The sequence below is a fragment of the Diadema antillarum genome, unplaced genomic scaffold (assembly GCF_040938485.1).
Source record: "Diadema antillarum isolate AM-2024a unplaced genomic scaffold, OU_Dant_1.0 seq00000672_RagTag, whole genome shotgun sequence".
NCBI classification, from domain to species: Eukaryota; Metazoa; Echinodermata; class Echinoidea; order Diadematoida; family Diadematidae; genus Diadema; species Diadema antillarum.
This window is the reverse complement of record NW_027271579.1, coordinates 383312-408090: the sequence shown is the minus strand read 5'-3', so window position 1 is coordinate 408090 and position 24779 is coordinate 383312. Positions and strand designations below refer to the sequence as shown.

Genomic DNA, 24779 nt, shown 5'->3' with positions numbered 1-24779 from the left:
AGAAGAAGACAAAAATGAAAAGCACAAAAAAAAACCGTCTGGTAATATATCAGTCTCTCCTTGTCTGAGTTGCTTGCATAACATACGCACATCAGCAAAACTTTACAAACTATGCAAACTTACACGTCAAAGTATCAACTCTATATAGGAGCACATGGTTATATGAATCGCAGTAACTCAGGACATAAATAGCACATCTCAAGAATACTAGTGCATTTTGTCATATACGGCGCACAGCATTTTCCAATGTTCGCTTCTATAATGATAATTATTTTTGATTTCATGTTCAGTACTTTCTTATTTTCTGAGAGCTTAAGCTTGGCAAAGCGCTTTAACAAGCATTTTCCCCCTAAAAACCAATACATTAGCAAATACATTAAAGGGCCCCTGAAATCCAAATGCATGTTGATTGTGTTGATTTATGATACCCTCAACATCACTTTTGCGGTGAAACTAATATCTAGAAACATCAAATATATTTTGAACGATTTTTTCTTCTATTTTTCTTCAGATTACTTGGGAACGCCCGCAAGAAAAAAAAAAAAAAAAAATCCTTCCAAACCAATATTCCTCAGATGACCTCATATGTTAATCATTGTTTAAGTACTGAAATGTTTAACAAAAGACATTGGAATGCACCTTCCCCTCGACTCAGCATAACTTGCATGTTTCTGTGATATTAATGTGACTAACAAAAGACATGGCGAGGGAATGCATGCATTTGGACTTCAGGGGCCCTTTAATGTATTTGCCGATGTATTGGTTTTTAGAAAAAATTGCTTGTTAAAGCGCTTGGCCAGCATTCCAACTTTAAAGGGCCCCTGCTTTTCAGGGGCCTTTTAAAAGTGGAATGCTTGTTTTCAAGCCCTCGTTCGGTACGAGACAATAAGCTATGAATAGCTCAATATGAAAATAGATATATACATACATTAAAGAACACATCTTCAATTTATCTTAGAATAATAACAGCAGAAATGACAATTTATTTTGATAACTCATTTCAAGACCAAAAAAGTGAAACCGTAAAAACGTACACACATTATTTCAGTCAATTTTTACTTTTAGTTGGTCAATATATTTCAAATATGAGTGCAATATCTGCATAATAGGCCATATAGTACGAATTAAGAGCTTAATTTGAAGTAGCGTCTGTAAAATAAAAATGCAAAAAAAAAAAGAGGTATACGTCTTCACAAGAATTTGCACAAAAACATCGTACAAAGTGTTGCTCTCACGTCCCCTATTCATAGCTGTAAACTTCAAACCGAATTTACAGTCTTCTTCATGCATGTGACCTCCATTACCTTTCCATGTACAGCAAAGAGTAACAATAAAATAGTGAAATACATAATTCAAGAACTTCATATGTTTTTTCAGGCTGTTCTAATGTAGGCTATTCTAATCATCTTAATATTGCTACTCACAATGAAATCACAGAAACAATAGAATTGAAATGGAGTTTATGTCCTCATAGGGAATAACGTAGAATTAGCGGATGCTCTAGAAATTAAGTTTGTTGTAAAGACTATTGCAAAGACTTCAAAATTCGTAAGCTAGAATGCGGGATGATAACGACAGAACTACTAATTTGACAAGAAAATATCTTACGAGAAAACTGATAAGAAAATATTGCTTCCGTAAAAAAAAAAAAAACATACACACATTACTTCAGTTAAGTTGTCGTATTTATAGCTGGTCAATCTATCTCAAATATGAGGGGAATGTTTGCATAACAGGCCATCTGGTACATATTTAGACAGATTCATTGGAAGTATCGTCTGCAAAATAAAAACGCAAAGAAAGGATTAAACGGTCTGCACGTAAGAAATTGCACAGAAACAAATTACAAAATGTTGCTCTGACGTACTATATAACAGTAAACTTCAAACCGAGATTACAGTCTTCTTCATGCATATGGCCTGTATCACATTTCTACACTATGTACAGCAGAGAGTAACACTAAAATGGTGAAATACATGATTCAAAAACTTCGTATGTTTTGAAGCTACTCCGATGTATATGTTATTTCATACATTTTGATATTGCTACTCACGTTGGACAATGTTGGCATTACAGAAACGGTGAAATTCAAAAACGAACTTGAGAATAGATTAGTTATATTCTCATTATGTAGAACCAGCAGATATTCAGTTTGAAATTAATTTGTCATGAAAACTACTACAAAACTTGTAACTTCTGGTTAGCCAGAATGCGGGATGGCAATACAGTGTTTATCAAATCCAGTTGACCATGTTCATCTCCAATCACTTGTTAGTTTGACCTCTGAATGGTCATCTTGAAGGGTCAAAGCGAATATGCAAATGGCATACAATTGTACTGAAATGTATTTGAACTGGATTAGCACTCTTTTTTTAAGTAAAGAAAATAAGCGACGACTAGGCCCGACGTAACATTTTCTCAGTGAGGCATAAAGTATGAAAGATTATCGTGACGAGAACAATCTCCATTGCTTTTCTGAAGCTGTTGATTTGGTACATAGGAGTCTTATTCCAGAATAAGACAATCAACTGTTACAGTATTCGTTTTGTCATAATTATGCTTACGTATTTACATACTTACATATACATAGCATGACTTTAATCAAACATAATAATAACCGCAGTGCGAGTGATTTCAAATGAATACAGCAAATGATAACCAAACCCCTGAACAAAGGTTTTATTTTTCTTCCTTCTCATCAAGTATCTTTTGTTTTTCTTCACTCATTCTTCTCGAGCCGTCAATGGTGACCTTTTCGTTAATCTCTTCTTTGTCGACCTGAGAGCCATCCGATGTCGTCATATCAGGTGGTGGTTGGTACTCGGATGGAATGACGTTGAAAAATAGCTGGCAATATACCGTAACGGTATCTGTGGACAATTTCAAAACGAAAGAATTTAGTTAAAGTTTATGTGAAAGACGGCAAGGCGTTTCAAAAACCTTGAGTGCTTAATGTGAATTTCCTGTAAACTCGAATTTGACCGGAATACATAATGCTCTTTTCGCCACTACGTCAGATTTTTGATGATATTTCCCTCCTTTTTTTTCAAGTTACAACATTTTCTGTCATCTTGCATCTTTATTGTACAAGGGAAACGCCTTGCCAAATTACTCAGCTTTTTCTTCCACTACTCAAGCATTTATAACCTCCCTACTTATACTGATGGTCGATATGATAAAATATAAATGATTGTCATTCATTGTTTTGCGTCTTATCCGTTTAAGCACAACATTCTAAGCACGGTTGAATCCCTACTCAGCGGGACTCGGGCTGGAAATGCCAAATGTAATGCTCTGCTCACCCATGAATGGTGGTCTGTATTCCCAGAAGATGAAGATGAAGTAGGCCGCCAGGCCGCTACCAATGAGAATCACAACTCCCAAGACGTCCACCAGCCGAGATTCAACGAAGGGAGCGAGGATGAAGAAGACCCCAGCCACACACAACAGTACGGGAAGGGCCAGATTTACCTGCAGGGAATATCATTAATAATGATTCAAATTCAATTCATTTCAAATTCATTTCAGTGATACAAACATGGCCCTATCTACGCAGGGTAACCTCCGTCGTAACGTGCAAGCCCCTATAGTGCAAGCACGATCCAAGGTCTTTACATTTACTCGAGCATTATAGTTAGGTGGGGAAAATAACAGATTGTATACTATACGTACACATACATATTGGTGACAATTCAAGTTTGGAATACGTCGTATGAACGCATCAGTCCGAAGCCCGTCTTCGCAAAGGAAATGGTCATCCCATCGCCCAGAACACCCCTATACAGTGGCGTATCTAGGGAAAACGGCGCCCGGGGCAAGCGCGAAAATTGCGCCCCTAATTTCTGAAAAAGACTAGTGTCCAACCCCAACCCGATCCCGGTAGGGACTTTAAGCAAACAATGATATGCTTTTCAAGCCCTTATTAAAAGGGGTCTTTTGAGGGTGATTTGAATGTAATGAATTTTGATAAATTTTGGCGAGCGAGCGCAGCGAGGGAGCCGAAAAGTTTTGTATTTCAGCTGACAAAACATGGAATTCTTGTCATTTTTTGCTTATCAAATCTTACAATAACTAATCAAGATAATGACGGCCTTATTAGATAACGATTTATCTATACCAAGAAACTGAGTACTTTAAAAAATATTCTAAATTAGGGGGGCATTTCAATGAAGCATTTCAGCCAATCAGAAGCAAGGATTTCAGTAGCTTTTAACAGTTTGTCAGACGAGATTTCTGACAAATTGCTTCATGAAATGCCCCCATGTACGCGCGAGTGAGCCGAAATTTGTATATTTCCGCAACATCATCACGTTTTGTTCTTATCTCCTTTTTATTTTGATAAATTTTGGCGAGCGAGCGCAGCGAGCGAGCCGAAAATTTTTGTATTTCAGCCTACAAAACATGGAACTCTTGTCAGTTTTTGCTTATCAAATCTTACAATTCTAATCAAGATATAGTGACGACCTTATAGATAACGATTTTTACCAACAAACTGAGGACTTGAAAAAATACTCTAAATTAGTACGAGCGAGTGAGCCGAAATTTGTATATTTCCGCGTCATCATCACGTTTTGTTCTTATCTCCTTTTTGTTTTGATAAATTTTGGCGAGCGAGCGCAGCCAGCGAGCCGAAAATTTTTGTATTTCAGCTTACAAAACATGGAACTCTTGTCATTTCTTGCCTATCAAATCTTACAATTCTAATCAAGATATAGTGACGGCCTTATAGATAACGATTTTTACCAACAAACTGAGGACTTGAAGAAATACTCTAAATTAGTACCTGCGATTGAGCCGAAATTTGTATATTTCCACGTCATCATCACGTTTTGTTCTTATCTTGTTTGATTTCTTTGGCGCCCCCCCCCCCCGTATTTTCGAAACCGTTGGCGCCTTGTTTTGATCCAATTGGCGATCGCTTCAGAACGAAAGAAATTGCAGCCGCTGCTCCGTGAAACATTTTGCCTGCTAAACATAAAATGACATGTGTGAACACAATAGACATTGTCATTTTGTCCGCGCCATCATCACATTTTGTTCTCACCTTCTTCTTCTATGTAAAATTTGGAGAGCGAGCGCAGCGAGGGAGCCGAAAATTTTTGTATTTCAGCTTACATAACATGGAATTCTTGTGTGAACACAATAAACATTGTCATTTTGTCCGAGTCATCATTATGTTTTGTTTTTATCTTTTTTTGATTTGGTTTTCTGCCCCCCCCCAACCATTCTTCCTCCCCCCCCCCCCCCTTCGGTGAGTTATTTCTTCTTCTTCTTCTTCTTTCTTTTTTTTTCCTTTTTTCTTTTTTTTTTCTTCTTTTTTTTTGCGCCCCAAAGGAGTGGCGCCCGGGGCACGTGCCCCCCTTGCCCCCCCCCCCCCTAGATACGCCACTGCCCCTATAGCACGTGAATAACATTACTGTTATCTGATAAAATGTGTGAAAACTGAGCAGATCTCTGCCATTTAGAGCATCGCTTCGTTGTGGCGCAGATATTTTAACGAGCATGATGGACTCGTGAAAGTGATTAGAAGTAGGTGGAATGTTCTTAGACAAGGCAAAGAAAAACAATCCCAGTCGTCGGATCCGCTTTCATGGAAGCTTGATAGTTGTACACTATGCAAAAGAATAGAAATTAGAAAATGTAATGTTGCAGTGCACATGTAATTCACAAATTTTACAAGCTATGTTGCGAATTCCTCTTTTCCATGAAGAGTTACAAAATAAGATTGCATTGCTTACTTGTTTATTTATCCAAACCAAAGTTGATATCAGTATAATTATTGTATTCATGTCTTGTTGAAACTTATGAGATTCAAAGATCCTTCAATATTATGTAGGGCCTACTCAAGTAAGCGTTATGTATATTGCTTTGTATTACTCTATGTGGAAATAAAATCGTTTGAATTGAATTAAATTGAATTGAATGCATTCGCACGGGATTCGATGAGCTGGATTTTCACACCACTGAAATCTTCCCACCGTGCGTGTATTTTTGAACAGCGCCCTCTCTTAATAGTGATTCAGAACGGAGTAATGTAATACTCCGTACACTGGGCTATCGTTTTGTGTAAGCCACGTGGGACACACTCACCTTATACGGTCTAGGTATTTCTGGCTTGCGAACGCGAAGGACGATGACAGCCAGGGCGATGAGGGTGTACGAGATCCAAATGGCAAAGCTGAAGAATTCGATTTGGTGTTCGAGACTGAAAGGAAGCAGCAGCATGCCAAGGGACAGGGAGCACTAAGCCGGAAGTAAAGAGTCAAAACGTGAACATGGGTCAGGTAAAATATCACACAATCCCCGGAAATGGTGTAGTCATTGTATGAAGTCAATTAGCAAGTTAATTGCTGAGACGGTATTCTCTATTTGAATAACAAGCAAATTTCTACACATCTAGTGTTTGTTATTCAAACAGAGCACACCGTTCTCGGACTGAATTTACCCGAGGACATATTCGGCAATAACTGTAAGATATAGTACAAGGACCCGTAATAGGTCTACTGCGACAGTTATACCCATAAACCTGATCCCAATCAACCTTTGCAATATTAAACATTCTATTGCATGTCTTCTCACAAAATTTACTGGCGGAAGGCTTAAAATTTACGTCACCACGTCTCACAAACGTGCGATGTCCACACGCCTAGAACGTTATGTATATACTTCGGAGGTGAAACGTCAGCGATGCTTTTCTTTCCGATAGGCCTACTACGTCAGCACCACCGTCAGTCGCAATGAGATATATTGTATGTGGAAGACAAGTCATCTTCATTCCTGTTACTTATGGCAAGCTTGGTACTCTATAGAAACAAAACAACATCTGTTTAAATTATGTAATTTCCTAACAATGTGGAATTCGGTAATTCTTGCTCTTTACAAGGGTCTGGGTGTTGGTAGCAGACGATGCTGGGATCATGTAGGAAAATGGCGTACTAAAATGTGACCACGTCTTATACTGGTGATCGCTGTTTCATCATCATCACTCACATCATTCAAACATTTCTTACCATGAGAAAGAGCGCCGCATTAGGTGAGAGGGTGTCAGGACTCACCATGCCCAGCACTCCCGGCATGTGACCTTCCCGTCCAAGGGCTACCGTCATCCTATTCCAGAGTACCACACAATATCATTATCACCTGTGTTTTTGGCCCTTGTCTAACCCCATTCGATTTTTTTTAACCCTTCTAATTTCATTCACTACGCAACTTATTACCTTTGCCACACCACACAAGTCACATGTCATTGAATAGTTTTCTTCTTTCTTTCTTTTTTTGAAAGGAAAATGTTAATGCAGTAAATCTACGCAGTTTTGAAGAAAAAAAAACATGCAAAGAGTCCCGGTATTTTCATTAATAGCTTCGAATTTGCCTGCTTTTTATTTTGCTAGCATTGCTGATTGATCGTCACATAATACAATGATATACAAATTGTTATTTACTTTCAAGTGGAAAGAGTGAGTGTATAGTCTGATTGCAGGATGTCAGTAAGTAAGGTTTGTGACGATACCGTTGGAATTATGAAGCATGTGCATACTTCAAAATATACAAGGTATGCGACGCTCCCAGACAGATTTACTCCAGGTACGTTCTGGCCACATTCTCTGTCACTATTTCCTGAAGACTTTTCACATTCTATATATTTACATCATGGTTCAATCAGCATGAACTGGTTTCTATCCAGCTCCTTAATGTGATAACGTGATTACGGTGACGTCGAAACAACTATTAGGAGTGAGATGCCTGCAACCGCGTTGACTGGAGTTAGGTAAGGCATGGTCGAACTAAGACATACCTGGAGAATGTGTAGCATATCCCATTCGCCGTTCCAAAGGCTGCACAGCAAATGAGGAATGGTGTTAACCAGCCGAAGATCTGGCTGTGAAACGCCGAGAAGGTCTGTTTGGAGAACGAGAAGGATTTCGAGTACACGTGAAATTTCAGGGACGTCTTTTTCTACGGCCACACTCCATCTCGACACTGGTAATCGTTCGGCTAGTAGGCCCCTATATAACCTTTTTGCAAAGACCTTCACGCTGTCACTAGCACCGCTAGTCGAGAGCGAAGAGCTAGAGAGCATCTCGACTGTTGCTGGGTCTTGGCTTTCGCTTGGGCTTGACTAGTCTCAGGTATCCACCCTCTGCAACCACTAAAGCTGAAGGGCTTTGAAAAGGCTCGCGTCCCGTACTAGAGAAAAGGCTCTTCGCTTGGGTAAAGGAGCCAGTGAAGCAGTGACAAACAAACTGTCGAAAGCTGTTCAATTCTGTACTACACTTCACACGCCTAAAATGTGAAGTTGAAGTAATAATGTCCATACTTCATTTACCAGGTTATCTGACCGTGCGTCATCTGTACAACTTCCCCGAACACAATGATTGGCAACATGAATAAAGCCAACCCAAAATATTTGTGATTACTAAAGCTCATTTATTTGAGTTATTCATACTGCGATGACGTTCATGCACATCGAGGTATACCAGAAATAGATAATACAAAAGATCTTGCAGTTAGACAAGATTCTAAAATCCCAACTGATTAAAAAGAAGCTCGTTCTCCGTTGCAGGCTCACCAGCGCCACAGCTTCTGACTGGAGGACAACATCTGGTGATAGCACACTATAGTAGGCGATGTTTGTCAGAATGTACAGAATCGTCACAGTCGGCATGGCGATAGCGATAGCACGAGGAAGCGTTCTGCAGATAGTATGGGGTAGAAGGGGCATATCAGTTTCGTTACACAATAGATGCTTCAATAAAGACAGTCATCTTCACGGTATTTTATATAACTTCAAATATGGCCGGAGTTTGTAGCAGTCTATTGTGCTGGGAATTAAGCTGAACATGTATGGATTTTTACGAACGCTTCAACACAACGGTGTTTTATCTCTACTGAAATCTACATGGGATAGTTCTGGAATTTCAAAATTCGACATTTGTGGCACAAAACGTCATTGTTAAAGAAAGCACTGACAATCAGATGGTCACATAGGTCTCTACTTCAACCTGGTTTAAATCTAAAAGCTAAACCTCCGATCCGTCGTATCGATTTTTATGGCATTGTAATGGCCTCGCGATGATGACTTTAGTGGTAAGAGCTGTTTGTATAGATGCTAAGTTGATGACAAACAGCATGGTTTTAAAATCGTTTCTTTTTGTTCACAAACAATGAAACAGCTGTGAGTTGATGACATCAACATCAGCTGAAGTAATTTACATATGCAATCTTGACCAATATCAATATTGAGAAAACGCGTGGAAACCTACAAATCCTTTACTTTTTCATTTGTACGATTTTAATGAATTTAATTTCTATCACTCAGTTCTTGTGGTTTCCCTAAATTCACTCTGTCTATAAATGTCAACTTGAAAAGGGATGAAATTCAGGAGGTTACCCGTATAAGTTTTAATAACAGTCATACCAAATCCACACTTACGATATTTGAAGATAAACATAACAAATCAATCGTTTATTGCGTCCAATCGACACCACGAAATTTCACTTCAGCAGGTTTCAATGAAATATTCAAGAATGAAAGTTGGCATTACATGAACAGTACTTACGGTTTTTTTAATTTGTTTAAAACAAAAGTTAGATAAAGCCATAATGTTTATGTTACGAGAAAGCAACATCAGAACTCACTTAGCCGGCTCTTTCATCTCTTCCATTGAATAGGATAGAGTGTTCCTGAAAGAAACAAGGAATGACCAAGTAATTATTTCATTAATTTCTATTTATTGAGTCAAAACATTTTGTAGCTGTCCTGTGTAGTGTTATGTGTATGAAGGTCAAAATGTCTTACTATAGATTATCTTATGATTTTCATATATTGGTTTATTGTCTTCTCCTGTACGTCTTTGTAATCCAAAGGACAGTCTAAGCGCATATAAGGGCAATTAACCCCAAGGGCAATTACCCCCCCCCCCCCCCCCCCGCTTAATACTGGCTAGTGATAAGGTTAGAGTAAAGATTATGGTTAGGGTTAGTGTTACGGTACAGAGTTTGGGTTATTGTTAGGATTAGGTTCAGGATTAGGATTAGGATTAGGATTAGGGTCAGGGGAAGGGTCCGGGGGGTAATATGCCCTATAGACCCGTCTAAGCGTGTCTCTTACAATGTCTTAACCATATGTGTCTCGATACTGATATGAGAAAAAAAAAGTGAGAAATGGAAGAAACAGTAAAGGAATTCTAGTAACATCATTATAATCACAATCATCACCGTCCTTGCAATATTTACACCATATCTTGATGCTGGCAATGCTTTGCTATACGTATTATCAATCATCTCAAGACAATCAAACCTCCAGCCACATTACACATACTCCACACAAGCTATAGGCAACCACTTCACAGTCGACACTGTTGACCCTCACAGGGTACCTCCCTGAATTCCTAGTAAAAATTGTATATACACATGTTATCCATGGGACTGGATGAAATATTTCAAATTCACCTTGACAACGTTTGATACTCTTAGAGTACATCATTATTGCGATATCATTATTGCAATATTATAAAGGATGAGCGTCAAGAATGTATTATTATGTTACTGCAGGACTTCAATCATGCCACAAAACCCAAATGCCAACGGACTGGAATGACTGGTGTGAAACATGAATATCACTTAAGCTAATGAATCCGATTGCCCGTTGACACAGAAAAGAGTCATTAAGAACATATTTTTCTTCAAAATATCACCTGAGAAAAGTAATGTTAAATAAAGGAGAACTCTGGCTGATCTTCAAACTTTTGCATTTGAACAACTATATATTAGTTATACCGGGTACAGAGTTTCAGAACTTACGGTGATTGGGATAAAGAATAGTAATAATTTCAAAATTTATAACAAATTACAATAAAAAAGGATGACGACATAGCAGCTTCACCATAAGAATACATGAGTGGAACCTCAAGAATACCTACCCAAAATATTTCACTCTTTATTTCACCATAACAGCAACGTACATAACTATCCCACGAGACAATCTAAAGAATATCATCTTCCTATAGTGAGAACTGCACACACTCAAAATACATTTGTCTGTACATATAGTGGACCCAGATTTTGGAATAGCTTAGATAATAACTTTAAAGAATCTGTTAACTTAATACATTCCAGTATTTTTTTTTTCTTTCCACATAATACCACTTAATTCTGTTTATAAAAAATCTCCCATGTTTCACTTGTCCTTGAGATTTTGTAGCGTGTCCACAGACCTTTTCCATTCTTTTCTTTTCTTTCTCCATTCTTCCCTGCTTCTCTTTCCTCGTTCTTCGCTGTCCAGTAACTGTTTACTGTATGTGCATTTTTCTTCATTTCTGTTATTACTGTGTTTTGTGTTGTTATTGTTGTTGTCTTATTGTTTTGTGTCGCCGCGTGTATATCTTCTCTTTTGGTCACATTTTCCTGGCAGGCACGGCCAAATTGTGTCTGTGCCATACATTTGCTGTGTTATATGTTTCATATGTTTGCATTCTAAAATAATAGCAAGTATTGTTTATGGTATCAGCATCATATATCAAGGAGCAAATGTGCAATGGTATGAAGATGAAAATACATGTAATATGAATTTATTTTATTTGTACATAAAATTAATGCTGCCGTTGTTTTGTTTCCAGTGTTCCACGTCCTACAAGCTTTTTCCGTCGTTTTCCGTTGTTATGATTACTTACTTTTTTTGTTACCATGACAAAGTGTGCATTGTTTCTTTTTTGCGACACCATTCGTGCATATATCTTATATTGTATTCGAAAAAATGTCCTTGTCCGATGAATGAAAGACAAATCGACAACTTGTACCGCTTTGTTTTTTGTTGTTGTTTTTGATGATGGGAATAAACCGACTATTGAATTGAATTGAAAAAGAAAGTACGCATTAATTCAACAAAGGTGACCTTGTTAAGTAAGCTTTATTGCGATGTAATTACATCGCTAATTTTCTAAAATATAATGCGCCTCCTACTCATAACTGATGCATTTTTATGATGAGACCCCACTCAGCATTCTTATAAATTGGCGTCTCTGCTCAAGGACCACACTTAATTCCACAAATTTACACGTGGAGCTGTCGATTTAGGTACTACATCATGTGAAATTATGAAATCGCCTGGACTTTCCCTTCAAGAATTTATAACAGACATGAAAAATAATCCCTACCTTTCCATACGACAATCCATAGTTATTCTCCTGCAGTACTATCCGTTAATGTTCTGTTTGAGCGCAGTATGTCAATCAAAATGACGACGAAAACATGTGCATTGACAGTCATTGGCAAAAGCCATATCATTCACGCTCCCTTTCCAACTAAAGAAATGAGATTAAGGAGTTCATGATTTCAGTCGTGCAGAAATGAAAGTGGAAAAACATTTAATGTATATCTCATTACTAATGTCTTTAATGGAAATGATGTTTGCCATTTTGTCAGAGGCAATGAAAAAAAAAATAAAAGCAAACCAAAATCCAAATAAACACGTGGCCTGAAATAATGCAGCAATATTGGTATGACACATTACTGAAGTTTGCAGAAATCGGATGATCCGTTGAAAACTTATGTATTTTTAAACTTTTGGTGCCACCATCCTGGATGACAAGACTAACAACTGTTTCTGACAACACTGCAGAACAACGGTATAATGAAACTGTAAAGAAAATTCAACATCTTTCAATTTTCTAGCATAATGAAAGAGCAATTTCCTTACGTCTTTCAGAAAGTAAGATGAATTAAACTACCCTTAACATACATCAGTATCCAGTCGAAGGAAGGTGTCATTTCCTTTAAAACACACACACACACACACACACACAAAAATCTAATTTCGTGGAATTTTCTTTATGCTTTCTTTATGTCGTTGTTCTGCAGACTTTATAAAACTTCCTAACTTTTGGAAGGATTGTCCGATTTTCCGTAAACGTCAATGATGACATTGTGTTCAACCAATATAGCTGCCTTCACCCTTTCCAAGTAAATGGACCTATAATTTGGGAAAGTTTCCATTTAGCCTTGGGTCTTTTTTTTGGGGGGGGGCGGAGGCGGTGGTGGTATTCTTTTACTCAGTGTTTTCAAACAAATAATTCCTAAATCATGTAAGGCAACGAGATGGGTACTTGTGGTATATACACCAGTCATTATCTACTCAATCAGCCTACAAACAGAGATGCGAGACACAGGAGAAATCACGGAATTACGATCAAATTTCTCTATCACCCGCAGCTCAATACGTTGTCCTGAGATATTCACCGGAGGCGAATTGCCTTGGCCAAGATGTTTGCATTCACAAAGGGTCAAAGAACAAGTTCACCCAAATATACAATGTGGATTGAGTGAATGCAGTGGAAGTTTGAGGATAATCGGACCATCCGTTCAAAAGTTATGACTTTTTAAAGTTTTTGTGTTGCCATCGCTGGATGAGACGGTTGCTACAGTTTGTGATGTCACGTGTGAACCACGATATAAAGAAATTATAAACATAATTTAACATGACATATTTCTGGCAAAATGAAAGAGCGCTTGACTCACCTCTTCCGACAGCATGCAGGGATAACAATGTCATCCTTAAAGGACAAGTTCACCTTCATAAACATAAGGATTGAGAAAATGCAACAATATCAGTAGAACACATCAGTGAAAGTTTGAGGAAAATCGGACAATCGATGCAAAAGTTATGAATTTTTTAAATTTTTGTGTTGGAACCGCTGGATGAGGAGACTACTTCAGCTTGTGAGTCATATGCGTACAACAGTATAAAGAAAATGTAAAAGAAAATTCAACATATTTTCACTTTTTTCGCATAATGAAAGAGCACTTGACTTGCCTCTTTCTAAAGGCAGGGGGAATAATATTACCCATAACATTTGTCGGTAAGGAGTCAGGGGAATGTGTACTTTTTTCAAAAGATGGAATTTTGTGAAATTCTCTTTATATTTTCCTTATATTGTTGTACGCATGTGACATCTAAGTTATTCATGCGTTGCAGTAGTCTTCTCATCCAGCGGGTACTGCACAAAAACTTCAAAAATTCATAACTTTTGAACCGATGGTCTGATTTTCCTCAAACTTTCAATGATGTATTCTACTAATGTTGCTACATTCTCTCAATCCTTATGTTTATAAAGGTGAACTTGTCCTTTAAGATGTGTCAATAACAAGTCGAGGAGACTATTTTGCCTACTTTTCAAAAAAGATTAAATTTGGTGAATTTCTCTTATTTTCTTAATCTCGTTGTACATCCAGTCATGGCTGCACAGAAATCCTTAAAAATTAATTCACTCAATCCACATAAGACTGCAAGTGACAACTGTCTGTAGTTAGCAGACAGGAAATACAAAGGATCGGTTTAATCAGAAGACGATTTGCCAGCAGCATCAAGAAAGGAAAAAAGACAGAAGTTGATTCCAAGAAGACTTATTCAACGTGAAGTTCCGAATAAAGCTTTGAAACCTTTAACAGTTATACTGTGTCATTCCCTTCCCGTTTTAAATGACATGTAGTCTTTGAATTAATGACTTGGTGATGAGTTATTAATTACCATCCTTCGAAGGCAAACATTCCTTGATAGAAGGCCATCCCATACGAAAAGACATCAGTAGAAGATCCCTCAAAAGACTTATCGACAGCCAGATATCCCGGACCGTCTGCAAGATCAAAGCAGTGTGAAAATATCACAAAGATTATTGCAATCTCATAGGTGAGCGTCTGAAAGACAGAGTAATCTCTATACTATGAAAAACCGTCACCAAGACAAGGGTATCTGTAGTACATTACACAAAGACTCCACACAGATACATGATAGATCAGCCAGCTTAATATGCTTGATTTTTTTTTGCAATTCATCTAGATTTTAGTAACTTTGATATCAATTACGCAATGCCAACCTTTATTTTGTTTTTTATTTTGTGTCTTTCATTTTTCTTGAAGCAGAAATTTCATTCTAAAAAAAAAAAATGTTTTGCCTTCTGAATATTAGGAGCAAAAATCTGAGTGAGAAAAAAAAAACCAGCACAAACTTGCAGAACTGAACAGTAACTTCAAAAGCAAATTGGTATCAAAACCTACCTACTGCAATGTTGTAAAGTCCCAAAGCTATGATGTGGAGAAGAGTCAGGATTTTGATGATGGTAAAGAAATTTTGTACCCTGGCTACCACTCGGAGATTAGAAGCTTGAAGAAGCATCACGAAAACTGGGAGAAGCATAGAATCATTGAAAATGGACCTTGTTAATGTTTCTAATTATCAAATAGGTACATGTAGGGTAACAGAGGTAAAATGTCTGTATTTTAACTGAAGAAAAACTTGAAACAATTTCTGCAGTGGGGTAGATCCCTAGAAGGGACACGAGCTCGATATTGAAAAAAGGGTTTATGAGTTATAAAGCCCACGATCTCGACACTAGGCAAATAAGGCCCAAGAGACCGACACTGCGTACAATAAGCCCCATGATGACATGATAATGTCGTTTTCGTGGGCCTCTTTGGGCTGGTGTCAAGCTCTTGGGCTGTATGACTTGTGAACTTGTATGACTCGTGGGCTGTCGACTCGTGAGTTGTATGACTCGTGGATGTCGACTCGTGAGTTGTATGACGCGTGGATGTCGAGCTCATGACGAGGTGGACCTTAAACAGGTCACTTTCGTCGCCGGGAACGAAATAAAAACGCGAAACTGTCAGAATATACCCTTTTTCGTGTACCTGATAGTGCCGACATTATTTTAGAGGTTTTCCCGGCCAATTTTGCACTTTTGTCAATCCAATTCCTAATTGCTGCATTCAATTGAGCAAAATTTAGAGTAGATGACATGTTCGGTATTTCAATTTTATTATCTTTTCATTCAAATTCATTTTGGAGCATTCAAATTACCTTTAGCCTCATTCTAGTTAACACTTTTTCAATTGAAATTCGTAAAACAAGCACCATTTCGTTATTCGTTCATTCAATTTAGAATGATAAAGTCATATATGATCACGGACGTGCTGAACTCGTTCATTCGAATTCATTTTTTTGGCATCCAATTCAACATCTTTTGCAGTCAGTTTAGCATTTTGTTTAAGCTTTGGCTCTCTTTTTTTTTCAACATAGTTACTGTTTTGCAAGCGTCATTACATTTCATATTTTCGTATTCATTTTAGAGGTTTTGGCAGCATTTTTTTTTTCTATGTGCTTATTGAGCCTTCCAGTCTGAAGATAGTGCATGTGGCCACAACTCTGGCCGTTGAGCGCTTAATTCCGAGTGTGTCGGCCAGTTCTAGGAAGTCAAGGTTATGATCATCAACTGTTCCTAAGAGGCCGAGACCACCTCCAGAGCGTGGCCAAATGCGCGGCCAATTTTGGCCCCGCCTTTGGCCTTTTGCGCGTTTACACTGAAATGAAGGCGGGCTCGGCCGCGGCCGAGCCTCGCACTGTAAACGGGGTCTTCGTGAGAAATACGTCTGCATCTAACTTGTGCTCTCATGACTGTAAGAAGATATAAAGCCCCCTCACACCTGAGCGAATGTAGGGGGACGAAGGGGGACGAATGGGAAAAACGCACGAAATGCGCGCGAATTCAACGATTTCAAATAAAATTGCCTTCAAATCATCCGATTATAAACTAAAGTCAAATATGATTAACGAACGGTAAGCGAAGGATAAATATGACATGCGAAGGATAGCGATTTTTCGGTTCACTTCTTTGAGTAAATTGCGGCCGAAGGCGAGCGAAGGGTTGATATGACCCGATAACACGAACGAACAATGAGCAATGGTTTGATATGGCGTGCGATTGGAAACGAAGACAAAAGAATATAGATCAGGCGTTCTCGTACGTGTGTGTGCGCTCCTCGGGGAGTATAAAGCGACCAGGTCAGTCCAGATTTCAGTGCGGCCAGAGAAATCATCTACGCAACATTTACATTTAAAGGACGTCAAAGATAAACAGTAAAATCAGCCGGAAGATTCCAGTATTTTTGGCACTGTAAACATTATTGTTTTTTTTTTCGCAAAAATTGTGCGAGTACGTGGAAGGTCATCACGATGACGAGTTGGGTAGATATGAAAAGAGTTATTTCTTATGAACATAATATGTGCAATAATGTCAGGAAGCTCATCAATTGGAAATGTATACATAAAAATACCAACATTATAATGAAACAAATTTTTATATAGTTTGTATTTTTTTTTGCAAGAGATTCTAAAAAGTACAGTTATGAATATTTTATGATAATCAGTGGCACATAAAATCTTAAAGATTTTCGTGTTTTACAAGTGGACTTTGGTATTGATAGCAATGATTATCTGAGGTTACAAGGTATTTGATCGGCTGTTAAAAAGAACACAGAATTACAGGTTTAATCAGTCGGTGCAGAATTTCACCAAGACGTAAAAGATATTGTCGTTCTTCCGAAACGCTTACGTCTGAGTGCCCGATTAAAGAGCAGACATTTTTATGATTTATTAGTAGAATTTAAATATGAAACGCCTGTTAGTACTTTTAGAATGCAGTCTAATTTTGATATAACAGAGCAGGATATAGGTAAAGCACGTAAACTTATAGTGCAAGCGTCAATTGATGCAAGAAGCAGAGAATTTCAGTTCAAGATACTTAATAACATATTACCATTAAACTATAAGTTATTTAAAATGAAGTTAGTATATTCCCCTTTGTGTTCATATGGATGTATTGAGAATGAAACGATTGAACATCATTATTATGTGGAACTGTAAGGTGTCACAAACATTTTGGAGGGAAATAACATCTTTTCTTACGATTATAGATTTGTCATCCCTTAATGTGAAGACGGTATTAACTGGAGTTATAGAGATTGATATAAACAAAACACTGGTAAACCATATTTTACTTATAGGAAAAAGATGTATCTATGCAAGCAGAAGTAACAACACTATTCCCTGTTTGTCCACTTTTAAGGCTATGTTATCAAAATCATATCGTGAAGAGTGTTATATTGCAAAGAGACAAGGAAAGATCAATGTGCATAACCGGAAATGGGAACCACTCAGCGGTATAATCGAGCTGTAGATATTTTTTTTTTCACTGAATGTTTACGCCATGGCACTTTTATGTTGTATTTTTTTTTCTCTCTCTCTGTCGATATGGCATAAATTTCAAATAATCAGATTGTGTATATGCGTTTACCACTCTGCATGTCGTTGGCAACCTTCCGGCTATGTCAGCTTTTAACATTCCTTTCCGTTATAAACCCACACAGACAATTAACATACCTCAAGAGAAAAATGTGCATGTATAATTAAGAAATTGAACAAAATGTATTTTTGTCATGTATCTCTCAGCTGTGATTGCCTCAAGAATGCTATATAATGAGTACCAAATAAAACAACACTTGGATATTAAAAAAAAAGTGGCACATAAAATCTGTAACGCTGGATGCATCTGGAAAGGATATAGGTTAGGGCGGTCCGCGGACTACAGTTATTTAGTTAACTTGCCCAACGCCTGGCAGCCCTGTCAGGTGCATTCAGTGTTACGGTATTTTTGTGTTATTGTATTGATTGATTGTTTTGAGCTTTGTAATTGATTATGTATTGCATGTTTTCTGCCAAATAAAATAATAATAATAATAATAATGATAAAATCAATCAATCAGTTTCAGATTTTTGCTTCTACACAAAAGATCATTTGTGTGAAATAAATATCCAATATTATTAATTATTCTTAAAGCACGTTTTTGAAGAAGAAAAAGGGTATCAAGCAAAAACTGAAATGAATTGCCCCAATTGCTATCATTTTAGCAAAAAAATAAATATTGAAACAGTAACAATGGAGGTGAGGTGATAACAAATCTGACGTACCCCTAAATTGACTCGACCTACCCCCTTTCCCCTATTGTATCATACCTACCACCAACATCGCACTAGATAAATTTGTAGTCACTGTCCACTATAGCCAACAGGATTATACTAAAAAGCCCTTGTAGTTGCAGCATAGAGAGCCGGACAGAGGAGGCTTTCTGATGGCCACATGCTTGCCATCAATAGCTGCCACACAGTGGGGAAAATTCCACCGCTTGTAGAATCCACCTCCAGCAAGTTGTTTCCATCCATCAGGGGTTGAAGGGGCTGTCATGACTTCATCTGCATACTCGTCACATATGGCCTGACATACTTCCCTGGCCACTACAGATAGGGCGTTTTTCAGGCACCCTCCACCCATACTGCATGTCGGAGTACTTGGTGCCAGACACAAGATGACGGAGAGTAGCTGCCAACTTGAGACCTTCTTCCAGCGGCTCCCTGTACCAGGTGTACTGCCTCCTGATTCTTCCTCTGACCCTCTCCAGGATTTCATCGTAGAGTTCAGGGGGCATGCAGAGAAATTTCTTGAAAGTCGAAGGGTCTTCTCTTCGGAGCTCAACCAACAGCTGGTCGTAGATTCCAAAAGCCCTTCTTCTGGCAGGGTTCAGCCACGTCCTTCTCCAGATACGACGTCGTCTGAAGCCTCGTCTCCATCTGAAGCGGCCTCTGATGAACTGGTGTAGGGTCAGCTGCTGATGTATAATATCATTCTGAGCCATTGCCAGTAAATACTGGACTCTGAGGCGGGCTGCATCTTCCATTTTTCTGAAGATACTTTGAAACTTTCAGGTGGAATGTTTATAAAAATATATGAGTTGCGTGGTGAGTGGCTGGTCACATAGAGCAGCTCAGCATTCGCCAATTTTTTCGTCAGGTCATTCGTTCGTATTCGTATCACTTCGCAATCCATAGTTTGTCATAGTATCTCTTAGACTTGCCTTCGTGTATGCATCGCCTTTCAAATTTAGTAAAAGTCAATCTTAGTTTCCCTTCGCATAGAAGATGGCAAGCGAAAATACGTTTGTCATAGTATCTTCGTTTCTATGCGCAAGTCATATTTAGTCGTCGTGTTGCTTCTGTCGTGTTGTTCTTTCGAGATCGGTCCACCTTGGCAAAAGCGCGATGAGGGACTATGCGTGACAATAGCACACGAACGATAAACGAACGATTACCGCAGACTAAATAAGAGATGCGAATGACAGATGATTTTTCAATTCGTCGGGAAATTTTAAACATGTTCAAAAATCCCGTGCGAATTTGAATAATCGCAACTGTTAGTTCAGAAGGTGTACGAACCCAAACACGAAGGGTAGATATGACTTACTATCAATTACCATTGAAAACGATTTTTCCAAAAATGCCTTTCGCCAGCCATCGCAAGTCATATTTCAGGCAATTCGCTCAGGTGTGAGGGGGCCTATAGGTAATCAGTATTATTGGTACATGTAGGCCTAAAATGACATATATGAAAGAAAAGGGGCGTTACAGAACAACAAACTCGAGTTACATGATAGGGTCAGAAATATGATACTTTTACTGCTTAACATTGCGTGGATGAAACAAAAAGTCATGTAGAAATACGCGTATAAATGTTCTCATCTTTTTCAAAAATAAAAGAAATAACATGACGTTAACTTGAATGAACATGTTTGGAATTGACTGCCCATACGCGAAATTGAATGACTGAAATACCTTTTCGACTAGTGCTGGCGAATTTGAATGACTGAAGAGCACGTGCCAATTTGAATGCCCGTTTTATGAATTCGAAAGGGACATGTGCAAATTTCATTGATCGAGATGCTTAATTGAAAGAAGAACTTGCAATTTTGAATAACAGAATGTGCAATGACGAGGATTTTCGCTAAATTGAATGAACCTTCTATCAAATGGACTGACAAAAGAGCGAAATTGGCCGGGAAACCTATATCATCTAGCGAGGTCTTATATATATCAGTGTAACATCTTAACACCAACGCTTGAAACCCGCGTGCCCGTCTGTTTCTCGATATTTGGGAGTGCGTGGCTTCCTTAAAGACAAACTGACAGGAGACAGAACAAACAAAAAACAGGGAGTTTTATTTGGGTATACTTTTCGGTAAAGGTGCGAGAATCAGCGGAAGGGATACAATGCACTACTATTCGTGTTTGAAGCATTCGGTAAGGGTGGGATTTCACGGAGCACGCGAACGATTTGCGAAGGACGCGAATGAGAAAATCCGGCATTCGTATTTTAGTCTGTAAAAGATCGCCAAACGAACGTGAGGGTTCGGAAGGGTCGTCAATTGTTCGCAAATGTCATTTTTACTTCGGCGAAAATTTCAAAAAAGTTTGAATTTTTTTTGCGAACCTTTTCCGCACACTTGGTCGTGATTTGCTCGTGAATTGTTCTCGAAAGTGTCTTTAAAGCCTCGTCATATGCGCAAGACCTTCGCAAGACACGCGCGATGTTCGCAAAATGTTCTTGAAACCCCAAACAGACTCCGAAACTTTGGAGAATGTCTCGCGTATGTTAAGCGAAATCTGCGAAGTTTTTCCGATCATTTTACGACGTAATCGCAAACTGTTCGCGTACCTTTTGAGACATTCTTGTGAACGTTTAACACACATTTGGGGGATGTATGACCTATATGCTTTCTACAAATAAAAATCGTAGCTAAGAGTACATCTAAACATAAAATAATTATTAACAACTATAGTAACAAAAGAAATTAAAGACTAGCAAAGAGAAAGAAATGTTTAATAAACAAAAAAAAAATCCGCAGAATACACTTAAAATAATTAATCTAAAGTATGTAAAATTTCATTTGAACTATAGAGATTGTGTGTTAGAGGAACTGCAAAAAAAAATCAAATGTTTTACTAGTGGACATAGGTCCTAGGACAAAAAAAAATTCGACAAGCACACGATAGAGAAATGAGAGAAAAAGAAAGGAGAAATAGAGGAAAGAAAAAAAAAACCAACTCAAGACAGCTTCCACCTCTCCTTGGGTACATTTTCTCCCATGATTATTGAAAATTTTTCGTTGTTCGCATTTCCGTCGCGTATTCTTCGTGTATGTAACATGCTGTACTTTAGCAATGATACACACGACATTCGCACATACGTCGTGGAAACTTCGCACAAATTGCGCAAGAATAGTTTTCGGCTTCATTGTCGGAACACATTCGGAGAAAAACTTTTCCGAAAGTTGGATTTTGTCATTCGCGTCCTTCGCAAATCGTTCGCGTGCTCCGTGAAATCCCACCCTTACGCGAATGGCAAAATCCAGCATTCGTATTTTAGTCTGCAAAAGATCGCCAAACGAACGTTAGGGTTTGGAAGCGTCGTCAATTGTTCGCAAATGTCGTTTTTACTTCGGAGAGAATTTCAAAAAAGTTTGAAATTTTTTGCGAACCTTTTCCGCACACTTGGTCGTGACTTACTCGTGAAATGTTCTCGAAATTGTCTTTAAAGCCTCGTCATTATGCGCAAGAACTTCGCAAGACACGCGCGATGTTCGCAAAATGTTCGTGAAACCCCAAACAGACTCCGAAACTTTGGAGAATGTCTTGCGTATGTTACGCGCAATCTGCGAAGTTTTTCCGATCATTTTACGACGTAATCGCAAACTGTTCGCGTACATTTTGAGACATTCTCGCGAACGTTTAGCGCACGTTTGGGGGATGTATGACCTATATGTTTTCTACAAATAAAAATCGTAGCATGCATCTAAACATCAAACAATTATTAACAACTATAGTAACAAAAGAAATTAAAGACTAGTAAAGAGAAAGAAATGTTTGATATACCAAAAAAAAAAAAAAAATCCCGCAGAATACACTTAAAATTAATCTAAAGTATGTAAAATTTCATTTGAACTATAGAGATTATGTGTTGGAGGAACTGCAAAAAAAAAAAATCAAATGCTTTACTATTATAGTGGAGATAGGTCCTAGGAAAAAAAAATGTAGGCAAGCACACGATAGAGAAATGAGAGAAAAAGAAAGGAGAAATAGAGGAAAGAAAAAAAAAATCAACTCAAGACAGCTTCCACCTCTCCTTGGGTACATTTTCTCCCATGATTATTGAAATTTTTTCGTTGTTCGCATTTCCGTCGCGTGCTCTTCGTGTACGTAAACATGCTGTACTTTACCAATGATACACACGACATTCGCACATACGTCGTGGAAACTTCGCACATATTGCGCAAGAATAGTTTTCGGCTTCATTGTCGGAACACATTCGGAGAAAAACTTTTCCGAATATTGGATTTTGTCATTCGCGTCCTTCGCAAATCGTTCGCGTGCTCCGTGAAATCCCACCCTAAAGCTAACATGGGTTACCCTGACGGTCCTTATAATAGTAAGTTATACTCAAGTTTATATTGCTAGGCTGCTTTAATATACACTTAACATTCGACGTACTGATGAATGTGGCGGCGTGTAACTTGACTGCCGTTTCGTCTCGAAGGCACAGCTGATCAGAGAACGAGTGGACATAAGGAAATACTATGTATTCTCCTACAACGATGCTGATGATGGCTAAACTCATTGGTCTAGCAATCAGCAAAGCGCCCCATCCATGCAAAAAGGCCAAGACTTCGCCATATCCCTCATGAAGGTAGGTGTGATCCCCACCAGCTTTAGGAAACATCAGGGCTAGTTCCATAAACACCATTGTCCCTGAAGAAAGCATGATAGAACAATACACTCAGTAGCCTACAGCATATAGGCATTTAATCATTTTCAACCATTTATATGACAATGGATCTTATTCAACCGCAGAAAAAACATACACTGTCGTAGGTTAGAATGTCTTTCCAGATTTATGTTGTTACTCTTAATCTTAATTCTTTATGAAATCAAATCTTGGGTTAGTTATGATAAATAAGGACTTAAAATTATGGTGTCTAAACATACACAAATACACAGCAACCCAAGCACACACGTATACCCCCCCCCCCAACACACACACACTTATATTACATGTATTAACTCTGAATTCAGCTTGAAGGAGATAGTGTATGGAAATGTACATTAAGTGTTTTCATCAGGTAACTATTGATTGAATGGGATATAATACAGTCGAAATCGTCTCTAGACACAATTATTTGTCTCATTAATGTAGTAATAATTACCATGTAGTGGCTCCCTAACGTGAATCCAAAGATACATACATATACATATAATATTTACATGTACCGTGCATACAAATACTACAAGTAAGGACATTTTTTAATGAGTTTACCGATAAGGGCGATGACACCGCAGAAAAACCAAACAAGTAGACTGGCGCCGGGACTCCCGCTGTACCTCAATACCCCTCTCGGAGACACAAATATACCAGTCCCGATGACAACCCCGATCAGCAGCGAGACAGTTTCGACTATGCCGAGTTTTCGGCGTAGAACTACCGGTGAGTTTTGCGTGCTTTGGATGGAGAGGAGGGTGTCGGTGCGGCTGATATCGGACTTCATGCTGACCTTGCTCTGGGAGCGATCCAGTCTTGGAGGTTGACCACCTTCCGATCTGTAGACTGGATAGGAAGGTGCAGATTCATGGTTGCTGATGCTGCTGTCGTTGACCATCTTCTGAGAGTTATCCCCGCCTCTGGGAGTGGGAGGCGCCATTTAGCTTTTCCGTGCTATGACCGCTGCATGTAACACAATGTGTTTGTTGAACAATTATCGTCCAGCGTGGAGTAGGTCAGCCAAAGTGCTGCATAATATATTTATATTGAAAACAAAGAGGAAAACTATCACATAGATGCATGAAGGAGAAATCTAGTTGGGAGTCTCAAGCAATCAATCATGAAAACAGACAAATCTTGTTTTAAATGGTATTGATCAAGCTGCCGTTATGAGCGGACTCGTGGTATCTACATGTTGGGTCGCTCTACAGAATCCAAAGATCTCATGTTGATATTTACTCTGTCTCTGAAGGTCGTTAATTTCTCTGATTGTGAGAGAGGTGCCGGGCAGTGACTACCAGAAGTTCA

The 24779-nt window shown here is 38.4% G+C and overlaps 1 protein-coding gene across 1 annotated transcript; it reads right to left on the bottom strand.

The window, feature by feature from the left end:
* Positions 1–1752: 1752 nt before the first annotated feature.
* On the bottom strand, positions 1753–24411 carry LOC139736874 (b(0,+)-type amino acid transporter 1-like). Its single transcript, XM_071647536.1, has 12 exons — positions 24030–24411; positions 23207–23464; positions 15052–15177; positions 14525–14630; positions 9640–9684; positions 8570–8693; positions 7796–7899; positions 7011–7107; positions 6091–6243; positions 3303–3471; positions 2724–2870; positions 1753–1778 (listed from the first exon to the last, which is right to left on the bottom strand). The coding sequence occupies exons 1-12, from the start codon at positions 24409–24411 to the stop codon at positions 1753–1755; spliced, it is 1737 nt and encodes a 578-aa protein (XP_071503637.1).
* Positions 24412–24779: the final 368 nt, after the last annotated feature.